Source organism: Zophobas morio, unplaced genomic scaffold (genome assembly GCF_036711695.1).
Source record: "Zophobas morio isolate AGI-343-1 ecotype UQ-CSIRO unplaced genomic scaffold, CSIRO_AGI_Zmor_V1 ptg000014l, whole genome shotgun sequence".
NCBI classification, from domain to species: domain Eukaryota; kingdom Metazoa; phylum Arthropoda; class Insecta; order Coleoptera; family Tenebrionidae; genus Zophobas; species Zophobas morio.
The window spans coordinates 25,177,792-25,196,260 of record NW_026972119.1 but is presented as its reverse complement, the minus strand read 5'-3'; the positions used below and the strand labels follow the sequence as shown (position 1 = coordinate 25,196,260).

The 18,469-nt window shown below is 28.4% G+C and overlaps 1 protein-coding gene across 3 annotated transcripts in view; it reads right to left on the bottom strand.

Moving 5' to 3' along the window:
- Positions 1 to 18,469, bottom strand: part of LOC135128706 (uncharacterized) — a 309,373-nt gene that overhangs the window by 223,928 nt on the left and 66,976 nt on the right. For 2 of the 3 annotated variants that reach the window (XM_064055730.1, XM_064055731.1), the window contains exon 2: positions 2,067 to 2,303. In XM_064055730.1, coding sequence (XP_063911800.1) covers positions 2,067 to 2,303 — 237 coding nt within the window. Of the gene's footprint in view, positions 1 to 2,066; positions 2,304 to 11,172; positions 11,313 to 18,469 lie in introns of all 3 variants that reach the window. The other variant, XM_064055733.1, reaches the window with a different exon arrangement.

Below are 18,469 nucleotides of genomic sequence, written 5' to 3'. Positions count from 1 at the left end.
TCTTGGGGATTCCTGATATTTTCTAAGAATTTAAAAATATTTTAAAGAATTTCGGAGATCCCGTTTTTTTTTTTTTTTTGAAAAAAAAATGAAATATTCTCAGGAGTTCCTAATGTATAATTTTAGAATTTTAAAGGATCTTGAGGTTCCCTAGTGCTTTATTTTTGAAAATATTTCAAAGAATTTCAGGGAATCGTATTTTTTTTAATTGAAATAATCTTGGGAAGTTCTATTTTTTTTTAATTTGAGAAAAATTCAGGGATTATTGATGTCATAGTTTTAAGAATTTAAAAGAATCTTAAGTGCTGCTGTTCTCTGGAAATATTTTAGATAATTTCTTAATTCTTTACTCTTTCTGAAAAAACAGAAAAAATCAAAAGGGCCCCTGGTGTTTTTCAACTATTAAAAGAATCTTGGGGATTCCTGATATTTTCTAAGAATTTAAAAATATTTTAAAGAATTTCGGAGATCCCTTTTTTGAAAAAAAAAGAAAGAATCTTAGGAGTTTCTAATGTATGCTTTTAGAATTTCAAAGGGTCTTGACGTTTCCTAGTGCTTTTTTTTGAAAATATTTCAAAGAATTTCGGGGAATCGTATTTTTTTGAAAAAAACTGAAAGAATCTTGGAAGGTCCTTTTTTTTAATTTGATAGTCTCAGGGATTTTTTGTCAGATATTTAAGGATTTTAAAGAATCTTGAGTGCTGCTGTTTTGTTTTTGAAAATATTTTAGAGAATTTTTTAATTCTCTGCTTTTTTTTTGAAAAGACAGAAAAAAATCACAAGGACCCCGGTATTTTTTTATTATTGAAAGAATTTCGGGAATCTCGGTTTTTTTTTTGAAAAAATTGAAAGAATCTTAGGAGTTTGTTCCTAAAGTAAGTTTTTAGAATTTGAAAGGATCTTGATGTTCACTACTGCTTTGTTTTTGAAGATATTTTAAAGGATTTCGGGAAGTCGTGTTTGAAAATGTCTCAGGAATTTTTATGGCATATTTTTAAGAATTCAAAAGAATCTTGAGGTCTCCTGGTGCTTCCTTTTTGAAAATATTTTGTAAGAATTTCGAGGACCCAATTTTTTTAAATTGAAAAAATCTTGAAGGTCCCCAATTTGTTAAGAATTTGAAAGTATCTCATAGATTCGTGATTGCTTTTTTTAAGAATGCACAAGAGTCTCAGAGCTCCTTTTCGAAAATACATATTTTAAAAAAATTCTGTAGTCCCTTTTGTTTTTTTTTAAGAAATTAAAAAGAATTGCAAGGATTCCTGACACAACTTTTTTAAGGATTTAAAAGAATCTTGGGGGGTGCTAGTGTTTTGTTTTGGAACTAACTGGAGAATCCCTGATGTCTTTAATTGAAAGAATCTGGGAGGTGTTAGTGTCTTTTTGAAAGAATTTAAAAGAAACATAGGAGTCATAAACTAAACACCGGTGTGGGGCTTGGGTTTTTTTTTAAACAAAAGAATCTCTTTGTTTAAAAATTTAAGACAATCTCGGGGTCAATGGTTTTTGAGTCTTTTTTGAAAAAAATTGTTGAACTATTTCGGGGATTTCTGGCCTTTTTTACAAATTTGAAAGAATCTTGGGCGCTCTTAGAGCTTGGTTTTTGAAAAAAGAAAAAGAAAAATTACAGAATCTCGAAGGTCCGTAATATTTTTTTTTTCAGAAATAATTAAGAATCTTGTGGAGCTCTGATTAGTCTTCTCGACATAATTTGTAAGACTCTTATGAATCCTGTTTATTTTTTTATTTTAACAAAAACCTCGTCACTGGAAAAATGTCGACGCAAGTATTAAATATACCCTGACCTTTATTAAAATTCTACCCTCTACATTTTTAATTTCGACTTTATGGATAGTGCTTTCCCAGACCAAACGTAAACAAAATTTATCGACTTTCATAAGCAGCGAACAAAGGGCCTAAATTCATTTTTCTACCGGCGCATTTTGCAGAAGACATAAATTATCTACTCCTATCTAATTCTAATAAGAAGAATAATTTCACAAAAATTCCAACTCATCCAACTTCCATCTAACTCCTATTAAAACAACTAACTCCAATCGACTTACATGTGTTTGTGGCAGACTGTGCAGACCCAATCAGTCGTCCTTAATGAGTATTCCCTGCATCCCTTACACACTTTGAGTCTGCAGGCCCGACAGTAAGCCCCTCGGTTGATCACTCGACCCAATTCGACTCGACATCTTCCACAAGACCGATCCGGATCCGGTCCGGTGCTGTCCCAGTCAGCTGACGGCCGCAAAGCGCCTTTTCGTCGCAGGTTCTGCAGCTCGGCTTTCAGGTGCCTGAAAACGAAGGCAATTACTGTAAAAAGTGCCATGAAAATACTGACCCATGTTTTTATCACCCATTTTGGTTTTTGTAGCCCAAAATCCGCTCTCTAACAATTAGCTACCAGTACGCGAAAAATTGGATAAAACGAGTCCGTGATAAATGGTTTAGGGCGTTTGAAAGTTTTTAAAGCAAGCAAGCGTAAATCGGATTTAAGGGATTTGCTTTATTGGTGCTTGTTTATTAATTTTGTGAAGATGCGGCATGAGCATAATGGATAGCGAAATTGGAATGATATGGGGGTAGTTTAATAAAAAAATGTCAAGGGGGTGTAGCGAACAGTTTATTTAAAAGTTTCTCTATTCGTTTCTTGCTCCAAGCCCAGTTAATATTTAAATAATGGTTTTACGAATAGAGGTCAATTTAAATGCTCACTCATTCTCCTGAAACTATAATCTAAGCAATTAGTTACCACGTAACACCAACACACACTTAATTGATTTTTAAATGGTTTTTAAGCGCTTCGAGCTATAATCCGATTACCTCCAAGTCCAAACAACGTAGACGTTATACTTCAGAGAACACGCTTTCTTACCTAAACTTACAAAAAATAAAACAACGTAAACAAGGCTTTTAAAGTAGATAATAATTTGGTCGCCACTACATTTGCTTAATAAAAATTCAATTCCGCTTCTTAGGAAAATTCAATTGTTCATTTTTTTTGTTTCTTAAGTTTTTGCTGTTTTACGTCAAGTTTAAAGTTTTCAGTTTTTCAATGTTATGCGATTTTTCAATTTTTCGATTTGCAATTTTTCAGTTTTTCGTTTTTTTGTTTCTTTAATTTTACTGCATACGATATGCAACTCCTTCGATCGATTTTTCAACTTTGAATGTTTCCATTTTTAGGGTTTCACGAGTTTTCAATCTTTAAATTTTCAATTTTTCATTTCGGTGTTTTATTTCCTTTAGTTTTTCAATTTTTGGATTTTTCAGTTTTTCGATTCAATTCGTTTTTCTTATTTCCAATTTTTCATATATTTTTTTTTCGATTTATAGCTTTTCCTGAAAATTCTAAAAATCGGAAATCAAGAATTTGAAAAATTGAAAAATCGAAAGTTTAAAACCCTCAGATTTTTTAAGATTAAAAATTAAGAAACTTTTTCGATTTTTCAATTTTTCCATTACTCAATTTTCCGACGTTTTGCTTCTGGGATTTTTCAATTTGTAATCAGATTATTTGATTTTTCGACTTTCCGATTTCTCGATTTTTTACTTTTTCGATTTCTAGATTTTTAATTTTTCGATATTTTAATTTCGGGATTTTTCGAATAAAAATGCAAAATTATAAAACTGAAAAATCAAATAAGAAAAACGAAAAAGTATAAAATGAAAACTGAAAAATCTAAAATTTACAAATCAAGAAGTTGAAAAATTGAAGAAACGAAAAATTGAAAAATCGAAAGATTCAAAATTGAGAAACTTAAAAATCGAAAAACTGCAACAACCTTGATCGATTTTACAGTTTTTCGATTCCTCAATTTTCCGACTTTTCTATTTTTGGAGTTTTTTAAATTGGGATTTTCGATTTCTGGGATTTTCAATTTTTCGGTATTTCAGTGTAGGGATTTTTCAAATGTCGATTCTTCAATTTCTCGGTTCATCAAATTTTCGATTTCGCGATTTCTTCATTTTTAGATATTTTTCATTTTTCCGATGTTCTACGATTTTTCAATTGTTCGATTCTTATTTTTCGATTTTTCAATTAATCGTTTAGTTGATTTTTTGATTTTCCCATTTCCCGATGTCTCGACTTTTAGACTTCCTAATTCTTCAATTTTTCGATTTTTCTATTTTTAGATTTTTCGACTTCGGTTTTTCGACTTTTCGATTTCTCGACTTTTCAATTCTTCGATTACTCAATTTTCCGAGGTTTTAGTTCCGGGATTTTTCAATATTTCGTAAATTCGATTTTTAATTTTTCCGTATTAAGTTTTGGGATTTTTCAATATAATAATAATAATAATATTGTTAATTTATTTTCCAACAGATTATTATTATTTATTATTATCATTATTATTTCGATTATTCAATTTTTCGACTTTTCGATTTTTAGATATTTTAACGTTCCGATTTCTGGACTTCACAATTTTTCGACATGTTAATTTATGTAAATAGCTAAAAGTCTGTTAATAAAGTCTATTATTATTAAATACAGTTGTCAATTTCTCGATTTTTCAATTTTTTTATTTACAAAATTTTTAATTTTAAATTTTTAAATTTTTAACTTTTCAATTTTGGCTTATTTCAATTTCTCAATTTTTCAGCTTTTCGACTCCTCCACTTTAGGATTTCTCGATCTTTTGATGTTTCGATTTTCTAATAGTTCAGTTTTTTAATTTTTCGATTTTTAGATTTCTCGATTTTTCAATATTTCAATTTTGGAAACTTTCGAATTTCTGGATTTTTCAATGTTTTGATATTTTAATTTTTCGGTTTTTAATTTTCGATTTTTCGATTTATCGATTTATCAATTTTGCAATTTTTCGTTTTTACAGTTTTTCGGTTGTTCAGTTTTTCTCAATTTTTTAGTTTTTTTGATTTTTCAATTTTTCGATTTTTCAAGTTCGAATAAAAAAGTGGAAACATTGCAAAATTGTAAAATTGAAAAATCAAATATGAAAAACGAAAAAATATAAAATCAAAATTGAAAAATCTAAAAATTGGAAATCAAGAAATTGAAGAAACGACAAATTGAAAAATCGAAAGATTAAAAATTGATAAACTTAAAAAACCTCGATTTTACAGTTTTTCGATCCGTCAATTTTCCGACTTTTTCAATGTTTTCAGTTTTTTAAATTTTGGATTTTCGATTTCTGGGTTTTTTCGATTTTTCGACTTTTCGATTTTCAATTTTTTGGTATTTCAGTGTTAGGATTTTTCAATTTTTCGATGCTTCAATTTCTCGGTTCTTCAAATTTTGGACTTCTCGATTTCTTAATTTTTCGATTCTTCAATTTTTCAATTTTCAGGTTTTTGATTTTTCAATTTTTCGAGTTTTCGCCTTGGCTTTTTCGACTTTTCGATTTCTCGATTTTTCAGTTTCTCGATTAGTACTCAATTTTCCGATATTTTATTTCTGGGTTTTTTTAAATTTTTTTTTCATTTTTCAATTTTTCGATAAGTCAGTTTAGAGATTCTTCAATATGTATTCAGATTATTCGATTTTTCGAGTTTTCGATGTTTTATTTTTTGATTTTTCACTTTTTCGTTTTTTAAATTTTAGAATTTTCAATTTTCGACATTCTGATGTTTTGATGACTCGATTTTTCGAAATTGTAGTTTTGGGATTCTCCAATAATTCGATTATTCGATTTTTCAACTTTTCGATTGCTCGATTTTTAATTTTTCATATTTTAATTTTAGGATTTTTCAATACATATTTCGAATTTCGATTGTTCAATTTTTCGACTTTTTAATTTAAGCAGTTTTATAAATTTTGGATTTTCGATTTCTGGTCTCTCGATTTTCAATTTCTCCACATTTTAGTGTCGGGAGTTTTCAATTTTTCGATTCTTCAATTCCTCGGTTCTTCAAATTTACGATTTCTATATTTCTTAATTTTTCGATTTTTCAATTTTTAACGTTTCTAAATTTTCAATGTTTCGATTTCTTAATGTTTTGATTTTCCTATTTCTCGAATTTTCAATGTTTCGATCTTCAGACTTTTCGATTCTTCAATTTTTCGATTTTCAGGTTTTTAATTTTTCAATTTTTAGAATTTTCGACTTGGGTTTTTCGACTCTTCGATTTCTCGACTTTTCAATTTTTCCATTACTCAATTTTCCGATATTTTAGTTCTGAGTTTTTTCAATTTTTCTTTCATTTTTCAATTTTTCGACTTTTCGATTTTGCCATTTCTCAATTTTTAAATTTCAGATTTTCCAATTTTCGATCTTTTGATGTGTCGATTTCTCGATTTACAATTTTTCGATATTTTAATTTTGGGATTTTTCAATATGTATTTGGGTTATTCAATTTTTCGACTTTTCTATTTTTTAACTTCGAATAAAAAAATGGAAGCATTGTAAAATTGAAAAATCAAGTATGAGAAAACGAAAAAGTATAAAGTGAAAACTGAAAAATCTAAAAATTGGAAATTAAGAAGTTGATAAAAATTCAAGAAACGAAAAATTGAAAAATCGAAAGATTAAAAATTGAGAAACTTAAAATTCGAAAAACTGCAAAAACCTCGATTTTACAGCTTTTCGATTTTTGTAGTTTTAAAATGTTGGATTTTCGATTTCTGGTCTCTCGATTTTCAATTTTTCCATATTTCAGTGTCGGGATTTTTCAATTTTTCGATTCTTCAATTTCTCGGTTCTTCAAATTTTCGATTTCTCGATTTCTTAATTTTTCGATTTTTCAATTTTTAACGTTTCTTGATTAATTAATTTTTTGATTTTTTTATTTCTCGAATTTTCAATGTTTCGATCTTTAGAGTTTCCGATTCTTCAATTTTTCAATTTTCAAGTTTTTGATTTTTCAATTTTTAGGATTTTCGACTTGGCTTTTTCGACTTTTCGATTTCTCGATTTTTCAATTTTTCCATTACTCAATTTTCCGATATTTTAGTTCTGAGTTTTTTCTAGTTACTTTCATTTTTCAATTTTTAAATAATCCAGTTTGGAGATTTTTCAATATGTATTCAGATTATTCGATTTTTCGACTTTTCGATTTTGCCATTTTTCGATTTTTAAATTTCAAATTTTCCAATTTTCGATCTTTTGATGTTTCGATTTCTCGATTTCTCAATTTTTCGAAATTGCAGTTTTGGGATTTTTCAATAATTCGATTATTCGATTTTTCGACTTTTCGATTTCTCGATTTTTTACTTTTTCGATATTTTAATTTTGGGATTTTTCAATATTTCGATTGTTCAATTTTCTGACTTTTCGATTTTTTAGCTTCAAATAAAAAAATGGAAGAACTGCAAAATTGTAAAATTGAAAAATCAAGTATAAAAAAACGAAAAAGTATAAAATGAAAACTAAAACATCTAAAAATTGGAAATCAAGAAGTTGAAAAATTGAAAAATCGAATAACTACAAAAACCATGATTTTACAGTTTCTCGATTCGTCAATTTTCCGACTTTTCGATTTTTGCACTTTATAAATTTCTGGATTTTCGATTTCTGGGTTTTCCGATTTTCAGTTTTTTGATATTTCAGTGTTGGGAGTTTTCAATTTCTCAGTTCTTCAAATTTTCGATTTCTCGGTTTCTTAATTTTTCGATTTTTCAATTTTTCAATTTTTGACGTTCCTAAATTTTCAGTGTTTCGACTTTTTAAGGTTTCGATTTTTAGACTTCTCGATTCTTCAATTTTTCGATTTTCAAGTTTTTGATTTTTCTTTTTTTAGATTTTTCGACTTCGGTTTTTCGACTTTCGATTTCTCATTTACATTTTTTCAATTACTCAATTATCCAAATGTTTTAGTTCCAGGATTTTTAAATTTTTCTTCCATTTTTCACTTTTTCGATGTCAGTTTTGAGATTTTTCAATATGTATCCAGATTATTTGATTTTTCTATTTCTCCATTTTTTATTTATCGATTTTTCAATTTTCGATTTTTCAATTTTTCAAAATTTTTGGATTTTTCAATATTTCTATTATTCGATTTTTCGACTTTTCAATTTCTAGATTTTTTTACTTTTTTTTCAATACATATTTCGAATATTCAATTTTTCGATTTTTGGAGATACAGATTTTTTACTTTAAAATTTTCAATTATTCAATTCTTCGATTTTTCAACTTCGAATAAAAAATGAAGACATTGCAAAATTGTAAAACTGAACAATGAAATATGAGAAACGAAAAAGTATAAAATGAAAACTGAAAAATCTAAAAATTGAAAATCAAGAAGTTGAAAAATTCAAGAAACGAAAAATTGAAAAATCGAAAGATTAAAAATTCAGAAACTTAAAATTCGAAAAACTGCAAAAACCTCAATTTTACAGCTCTTCGATTTATCAATTTTCTGACTTTTCAATTTTTGCAGTTTTATAAATTTTAGATTTGCGATTTCTGGTTTCTCGATTTTCAATTTTTCCATATTTCAGTGTCGGGATTTTTCAATTTTTCGATTCTTCAATTTCTCGGTTCTTCAAATTTTCTAATTCTCGATTTCTTAATTGTTCGATTTTTCAATTTTTGACGTTTCTAAATTTTCAATGTTTCGATTTCTTAATTTCTTGATTAATTAATTTTTTGATTTTCCTATTTCTCGAGTTTTCAATGTTTCAATCTTTCGACTTTTCGATTCTTCAATTTTTCGACTTTCAGGTTTTTGATTTTTCACTTTTTAGAATTTTCGACTAGGCTTTTTCGACCTTTCGATTTCTCGTATTTTCAATTTTTCCATTACTCAATTTTCCTATATTTTAGTTCTGTTTTTTGTTCAATTTTTCTTTCATTTTTCAATTTTTCAATACATCAGTTTGGAGATTTTTGAATATGTATTCAGATTATTCGATTTTTCGACTTTTCAATTTTGCCATTTCTCGATTCTTTATTTTTTAAATTTCAGATTTTCCAATTTTCGATCTTTTGATGTGTCGATTTCTCGATTTACAATTTTTCGAAGTTGTAGTTTAAGGATTTTTTAATAATTGGATTATTCGATTTTTCAATTTTCCGACTTTTCGATTTTTTAACTTCGAATAAAAAAAATGGAAGCATTGCAAAATTGTAAAATTGAAAAAGCAAGTATGAAAAAACGAAAAAGTATAAAATGAAAATTAAAAAAACTAAAAATTGGAAATCAAGAAGTTGGAAAATTCAAGAAACGAAAAATTGAAAAATCAAAATACTAAAAATTGAGAAACTTAAAATTCGAAAAACTGCAAAAACCTCGATTTTACAGTTTCTCGATTCGTCAATGTTCCGAGTTTTGAATGTTTTTGCACTTTGTAAATTTCTGGATTTTCGATTTCTGGGTCTTCCGATTTTCAATTTTTTGGTAATTCAAATTTCCGATTTCTCGATTTCTTAATTTTTCGATTTTCCAACTTTTGAAGGTTCCGATTTTTAGAGTTTTCGATTCTTCAATTTTCGAGTTTCAAGTTTTTGATTTTTCTTTTTTTAGATTTTTCGACTTTTCGATTTCTCAATTATCCAAATGTTTTAGTTCCAGGATTTTTAAATTTTTCTTTCATTTTTCAATTTTTCGATATGTCAGTTTTGAGATTTTTCAATATGTAGTCAGATTATTCGATTTTTCCATTTCTCCATTTTTAATTTTTGATTTTGCAATTTTTCAATTTTTCGATTTTTAAATTTTCCAAAATTTTTGGGATTTTTCAATATTTCCATTATTCGATTTTTCGACTTTCTATTTTAATTTTACCATGTTTTAATTTTGCGATTGTTCAATACATATTTCGAATATTCAATTTTTCAACTTTTCGATTTCTCGATTTTTTCGAGATACAGATTTTTTTAACTTTTAAATTTTCAATTTTTCAATTTCTAACTTTTCGAATTTGGCTTATTTCGATTTCTGAACTTTTCAATTTTTCTACTCCTCGACTTTTGGATTTCTCGATTTTTGATATTTCCGTTTCCCAATGTTTCCATTTCTCGATTTTTCAACTCTTCGATCGGTTCTCCAATTTTCCGTCATTTTATTTTTTTAATTTGAAATTTTAGGTTTTTCGGTTATTCGATTTTTAAACCTATTCGACTTTTCGATTTTTAGATTTCTCTATATTTCAACATTTCAATTTTGGAAACTTTCCAATTTTTGGATATTTTAATTTTTCGGTTTTTATATTTTTCACTTTTTGAATTCTCAAACTGCTACGATAAGATTTTGGCAGATCACATACATAAGAAGATAGCGGGCGGGTGGGCGGGGCTAGTACTTGCTAAGATCAGACTAAACAATAATAAAAATAATAATAATAATAATAATAATTAGAATGAAAAGGAGGTGGGTGGGGGGAGCTACTGTTGCTTATTATTAAAAAAATTGGAAATCCAAAAATTGTAAAATTGAAGAATTGAAAAATTGGAAGATTGAAAAATTTAAAAATCAAAGATTGATAATTTGATAAAATAAATAAAATATAGCGACAGAAACATTGAAAAAATAAAGAGAACGAAAACTTGAAGAATCAGGAAACTGAAAAGTCTGAAATTGAAAAATTGAAGAAAATTAAGTTGAAAAAACGAAAAATCATGAAACCCAAACACTGTTGGGAAAAATTTACTTTAACCTTTATGAGTTAAAGTAAAGATATATAATAATAATAATAATAATAATAATAATAATCAGTTTCAAAGATAAATTGCAAAATGTTGTTATACAATTTTGATTTTTTTCCCAAAAATCTGGAAACTCAACAAGAATTCATACACCAGACAGACAGACACACGGAAACGGGGCGCCACTTTTCCGTACTTTAGCTTAAGCTCAGCTAGTAAAAATGACTCACTTTTCCATCAACACAAAAAATCCCAAGCCTAAAAAATCACCGAAAAGCGCCTCCAAAACCATAAATCATTGTAAATAATTACATTAATTATCCAAAAAGTTACGACACCGCGTATTAATTACCGCAATTTTTTCCGTTAACATTGAACTATACCTCGCCGAAAACAAAGTCCAATTACCGGCGTTCTTGACGTTTTCAACGATTTCGGGTTAAAGAAAGTTTCTCGAAACCCCACACACGGAACCTTGGCGATCTGAGTACCAGCGGCCTTGGTTCCGACAAAAATATCGCACGCTTATCAAACCCATAGCGACCCAGAGTCAACTCTGAATGGTTCCGTTTAACGACTACCTGTTGGTAAAATAATGTTCACGCGTGTTCCCACTTACCCATTATCGTCGGTGTTGAAAAATGCAGCAATGGCAGCCATTAGATTTGGTTCGGTGGATTTAAAGCGCGAATTTTTCAAAGATATCGATCACACACCCATTACGTGTTTGGATGAAAGCGGCGTGGAAATTCATTCTTGCTATAAATTACACATTTATGGTCGGGTATAACGGGGCATGCACGAGTTGTGCAGCGGTCGTGGTATTATGGGAGAAAATTATGGCGCGGCTAAAGAGATTACGAGGTTTTGATGGGTTTAATCGCTCTATTAGCAAGGTGGTCATTGTGCGAAGGGTGCGGTCAAGCTCTCAAAATTATATCAGTGGCTACTTTCATGTTTTCTCGACGCTTGATCTACGAATCCGTGTCGATACGAGGGGGGATTGATAAATAGCTGACCTTGGTGATTTCCCACAAACCAAACCAAAAGCGGTTACCATGACGAATATGTTGTTTGGTGATTAAAAGTAGCCGGTTTCATATACTGTGGATTTTTAAAGAAAACACGTCTGATTTGTTTAATTTAATTTTAAACACTTCTATATCCGGTAGTTTGAAAAACGTCATGCAATTCCCATGTTTATAATAAAGTTGGAAATCAGTCAAATGTAAACAATTGTAGGACAGCTGAATTACTATTATTTTAATCCCTATTTGCATCCATTAAAGGGCGTTCCGCCGAGACGACCCTTTGCGAGTTCACACAGTTTGTATCATCCGTCTTAAAATTTATGCTTTGTTAATGAAGGATTTATTTTATTACAGACTTATTTCTATATTTACTACGTAGTGGTGCGATTCAGGGTTCTAACTTACGGCATGCAATATTTATATTGTTTTCTAATGATGTAGTGGCATAAGTTCCTTCAAGTGTTTATTTATCACGTTCAGTTTAAATAAAAACAGCTGGACATTATTTAGTTTTCTAGGAATGGCAACTGAATTATATAAGTTGCTAAATTTAGGTATCCTTATCAATGATTCACTGTCACTTGTTCCAGAATTTCTAAAAATATCCGATGATGACCTGAAAATATTGGCATTATTAAAAACAATGATTCCACTTTTCCTGTTGTTTATTTTTTTTAATTTTAGCTTTGTGTGTTCTTACGTAAGTATTTGTACCTACACGGTCTACTAACGGAATGAGAATGCTGTAATACATCAAATTGTTATGATTATGAACATAATAATCGAAAGTTTTCTTTTAATTTAAGTCGTTTTAAAAGTTGTTTCAGGCGAATGTTATGTTGCAAGTTTGAAAAATATTAAATTCGTGATGGTTGTTACAAAGTCTAACTATAAAACCAAAAAATTCCATGAATTTATTATTTTCAAATTCAACCGTAAAATGTATTGAATTGGCTTTATTAGGCTTGTATTTTGTGCAAAATATTCCTCGTAGATTACGAATTGGAAGGTACTTTGGCTATACTCCTTCAAATTAGTGCTACAACTGTAAAATAATTTCGAAAAATTTTCCAAAAAAATTTTCAAACGTGGTTCATTCTGTTGGTAGAAAATGCTGACTTATTAAACATTTACCATAAATGACAAAATTGAAATCATTTTGATCAAAACTCATTAATAAGTTAGAAAAATGCGAAAACATTTTCAAAAATTTTCCAAAAAAAATGCTTAAAATGGGCTACATAACTATCTCGTATGGAATTTTGTGTACATTTCTAGCTGATTTGTATTATGGAAAAAAAACAATGATTTCCAAAAATTTTTAAAAAAATGTCGAATTTTGTAATTATTTCTTCAAAAATATGCTAAAATCAGAAAATTAATTTCCAAAAATTAAAAAAAATAGTTAATTTTAGGGGAAGAAGAAACGGCTGTCTTATTGAGTATTTTCTGTAAATTACAAATTTAAAATTATGTTTATTAACACCTATCAAATAAGCGAAAAAAATGGGAAAGAATTTTCAAAAATTTTCCAAAAAAAATATTTACAATGGCTATATCTAAAGGAAAAACAAATGATTTCAAATAAATTGACACCTTCATTAATTTTTTTGAGCAAATCTAAAAAATATGAATGCAATGATAAATCACAACAAAAAACTCATCATATTTTGCACATTTCGGGTAGACTTAGGAATTTAACTCGTTACTATGGAAATTTACAATTTAACACCTTTAAATTTCACAACTTTGTACAAGATTAATAGGGCAAAATCTGTTTTATCGTAACAAGTACTAGCCCCGCCCACCCACCCTGTATTTTCTCACAGGATATGTCATCTGCCAAAATAAGACTTTTTTTAATAAGTACTAGCCCCGCCCACCCGCCCTTTATTTTCTCAGGGGGTAGTACTTGCTAAAATAAGTCTTATTTTGGCAGACGTCATACCCTCTGAGAAGATAGAGGGCGGGTGGGCGGGGCTATTACTAGTTAAGATAAGACTGATCTTGATCTTATAAAAACTTGTTCAATTTAAAAGGTGTTAAGTTGCATATTTCCATAGCAACGAGTTAAATTCCTAAATCTGATTGGTCATTTATTTTTTAACAACTCGGGCATTAATTTTTCTGAGACGCCCGGTATAAGCAAATTTAAAAAATATTAGTCATATATTAAAAGTAGAGAGTCAACATATTGTGCACATTTAAGGTAGAATTTACTTAGCAAAATTTTGGGGTGGCGTCATCAATTTGTAGGGGGGATGAGCAAATTCATTTTAATCAAAAATTTATCACGCTTATCATAACTGTAAACCATTGGCAAGATTTCAAGGATTCGGTTTTGCAGATTCAAAATTAAACTGCAAAATTTTGTCATAATTTTGAAAAAACTGGACGTTTTGTGTAAAAATTCAATTCGGAGTCCTCTCAAGAATCTTCACATTCTGCAGAAACACTAATGGTCCTAAAGATTTTTTTGAATTCTTTCAAAAAATGACAGTGAAAAAAGGAATAACTGTAAAAAGTTTCCGAAAAAAATTTGAAAAAGGCCCTATTAACATTAAAAAAAGTGTAAATATATCACAAACCCATCGTATATTACGAATCGGAAATTACTTTGGCTACATTTCTTCAAAAACAAACTGTAAAATAATTTTCAAAAATTTTCCAAATACTTTTAAAACGTAGTTCATTCTGTTGGTAGAAAATGCTGACTTACTAAATATTTTCCATAAATTACAAAATTGAAATCATTTTTATTAAGACTCACTAAATAAGCTAGAAAAATGGGAAAACATTTTCAAAAATTTTCCAAATAAATGTTCAAAATGGCTATATCCAACGGAAAACAAACTATCTCGTGTGAAATTTTGTATAGATTTCTAGGTGATTCGTGTTATAGTTAGCTAATAATTGAGAAAAAAAGAATGATATCCAAAAATTTTCAAAAAAATGTCGAATTTTCTAATTATTTCTTCAAAAATATGCTAAAATAAGAAAAATAATTTCCAAAAATTAAACAAAAATTGTTCATTCTAGGGGAAGAAGAAAATGCTGTCTTATTGAGTATTTTCTGTAAAATACAAATTTAAAATTATTTTTATTAACACTCATCAAATAAGCGAAAACATTTTCAAAAATTTTCCAAAAAAATGTTCAAAATTGCTATATCCAAAGAAAAACAAATGATCTCAAATAAATTGACACATTAATTTTTTTACGCCATCTGTATAAGCAAATCTAAAAAATATGAATGCAATGATAAATCACAAGTCAAAACTCATCATATTTTGCACATTTCGGGTAGATTTAGGAATTGAATTCGTTACTATGGAAATTTACAACTTAACACCTTTAAAATTCACAACTTTGTACAAGATTAATAGGGCAAAATCTGTTTTATCGTAACAAGTACTAGCCCCGCCCACCCACCCTGTATTTTCTCACAGGATATGTCATCTGCCAAAATAAGACTTTTGTTAATAAGTACTAGCCCCGCCCACCCGCCCTTTATTTTCTCAGAGAGTAGTACTTGTTAGCAAGTTATCTTAGGATAAGTCTTATTTTGGCAGAGGTCATACCTTCCAAGAAAATAGAGGGCGGGTGGGCGGGGCTATTACTTGTTAAGATAAGACTGATTTGGGAAATGCCATACTAAGATAAGACTGATCTTGATCTCATAAAAACTTGTTAAATTTAAAAGGTGTTAAGTTGCATATTTCCATAGTAACGAGTTTATCCTAAATGTGATTGGACATTTATTTTTTAATAACTCGGGTATTAATTTTTCTGAGACGCCCTGTATAAGCAAATTTAAAAAATATTAGTTATATATTAAATGTATAGACTCAACATATTTTGCACATTTAAGATAGGATTTACTTAGCAAAATTTTGGGGTGGCGTCATCAATTTTTAGGGGGGATGAGCAAATACATTTTGATCAAAAAATGTATCTCCCTTATCATAACTGTAAACCATTGGCAAGATTTCAAGCATTCGGTTTTGTAGATTCAAAATTAAAATGCAAAATTTTGTCATTATTTTGATTTTTTTCAAAAAACTGGACGTTTTGTGTAAAAATTCAATTCGGGGTCCTCCCAAGAATCTTTCACATTCTGCAGAAACACCAATGGTCCTAAAGGTTTTTTTAAATTCTTTCAAAAAATTACAGTGAAAAAATGAATAATTGCAAAAAGTTTCCGAAAAAAATTTGAAACGGGCCCCATTAACATCAAAAAAAGTGTAAATATACCACAAACTCATCGTATATTACGAATCGGAAATTACTTTGGCTACATTTCTTGAAAAACAAACTGTAAAATAATTTACAAAAATTTTCCAAAAAATTTTAAAACGTAGTTCATTCTGTTGGTAGAAAATGCTGACTTATTAAATATTTTTCATAAATTACAAAATTGAAATCATTTTTATTAAAACTCGCTAAATAAGCTAGAAAAATGGGAAAACATTATCAAAAATTTTCCAAAAAAATGTTTAAAATGGCTATATCCAAAAGAAAAACAAATTATCTCGTGTGAAATTTTGTATAGATTTCTAGGTGATTTGTGTTATAGTTGGCTAATAATTGAGAAAAAAAAAATGATTTCCAAAAATTTTCAAAAAAACGTCGAATTTTGTAATTATTTTTTCAAAAATATGCTAAAATCAAAAAAATAATTTCCAAAAATAAAAAAAAATAGTTAATTCTAGGGGAACAAGAAAATGCTGTCTTATTGAGTATTTTCTGTAAATTACAAATTCAAAATAATTTTTACTAACACTCATCAAATTAGCGAAAAAAATGGCAAAACATTTTCAAAAATTTTCCAAAAAAAAATTATTAAATTGGAAATATCTAAAGAAAAACAAATGATCTCAAATAAATTGACACATTCATTAATTTTTTTGAGCAAATCTAAAAAATATGAATGCAATGATAAATCACAAGTAAAAACTCATCATATTTTGCACATTTCGGGTAGATTTAGGAATTTAACTCGTTGCTATGAAAATTTACAATTTAACACCTTTAAATTTCACAAGTTTTTACAAGATTACTAGGGCAAAATCTGTTTTATCGTAACAAGTACTAGCCCCGCCCACCCACCCTTTATTTTCTCACACGATATGTCATCTGCCAAAATAAGACTTTTGTTAATAAGTACTAGCCCCGCCCACCCGCCCTTTATTTTCTCAGGGGGTAGTACTTGTTAAGATAAGTCTTATTTTGGCAGACGCCATACCCTTTGAGAAAATAGAGGGTGGGTGGGCGGGGCTAGCATTTGCTCAGATAAGACTGATTTTGGCAGACGCCATACCCTCTGAGAAAATAAAGGGCGGGTGGGCGGGGCTTGTACTTGCTAGGATAAGATTGATTTTGCCCCTATTAAACTTGTAAAAACTTGTTAATTTTAAAAGGTGTTAAGTTTCATATTTCCATAGTAACGAGTTAAATTCCTAAATCTGATTGGATATTTATTTTTTAACAACTCGGGCATTAATTTTTCTGAGACGCCCTGTATAAGCAAATTAAAAAATAGGAGTATTAGTTATATATTAAAAATAAATCACAAGTATATAGTCATTATATTTTCCTCATGTAAGATTGGATATATTCAGCAATATTTTGAAGTGACGTCATCAATTTTTTAGGGGGGATGACCAAATACATTTTGAACAAAAATTTACCATGCCTATAGTAACTTTAAAACATCTCCAAGTTTTCAAAGCATTCGGTTTTGTACTTCCTGATTAAATCAATAAAATAAATTCACGCATTCCTTTTTTTTTAGTCACCCTGTATATGCAAATCCAAAAAATATTAATGGAATGATAAATCACAAGTACAGATTCAACATACTTTGTCTAATTTAAAAATGTTTGAGCTGACGTCATAAATTTTTTGGAGGGGATAAGTAAATATATTTTGATTACAAATTTATCACGCTTATCATAACTGTAAACCATCGGCAAGATTTCAGCGCATTTGGTTTTGCAGATTCAAAATTAAATTGCAAAATTTTGTGTCATAATTTTGATTTTTTTTTTTCCAAAAAACTGGACGTTTCGGGTAAAAACTCAATTCGGAGTCCTCCCAAGAATCTTTCACATTCTACAGAAACACTAATGGTCCTAAAGATTTTTTTAAATTCCTTCAAAAACTAAATACAAGAGATTCAGAAGATTATTTTTGATCCTTAAAAAAATAAAATAATAGTGAAAAACTAAATACAAGAGATTCAGAAGATTATTTTTCGTCCTTAAAAAAATAAAATAATAGTGAAAAAAGGAATAATTTCCAAAAACATAAAAAAGTGTAAATATATGACAAATTCGTCGTAGATTACGAACGGGAAATTACTTTGGTTATATTTCATCAAATTAGTGCTATAAACTTTAAAATAATTTTCAAAATATTTCCAAAAAAAAAAACAAGAAATTACAAAATTGGAGTTATTTTTACTAAGTCATCAAATAAGCCAGAAAGAAAAATGTCAAATCAGTTTCAAAAATTAAAAAAAAAAGTTCAAAACAGCTAGATCCAAAGGAAAAACAAACTATCTCGTATGGAATTTTGTATAGCTTTTGAATTGATTTTTGTTATAGATGGCTAAACATTTTATTGAGAAAAAGAGAATGATTTCCAAAAATTTTCAAAAAAATGTCGAATTTTCTAATTATTTCTTCAAAAATATGCTAAAATCAGAAAAATAATTTCCAAAAATAAAAAAATAGTTCATTCTAGGGGAAGAAGAAAATGCTGTCTTATTGAGTATTTTCTGTGAATTACAAATTTAAAATTATTTTTATTAACACTCATCAAATAAGCGAAAACATTTTCAAAAATTTTCCAAAAAAATGTTTAAAATGGCTATATCCAAAG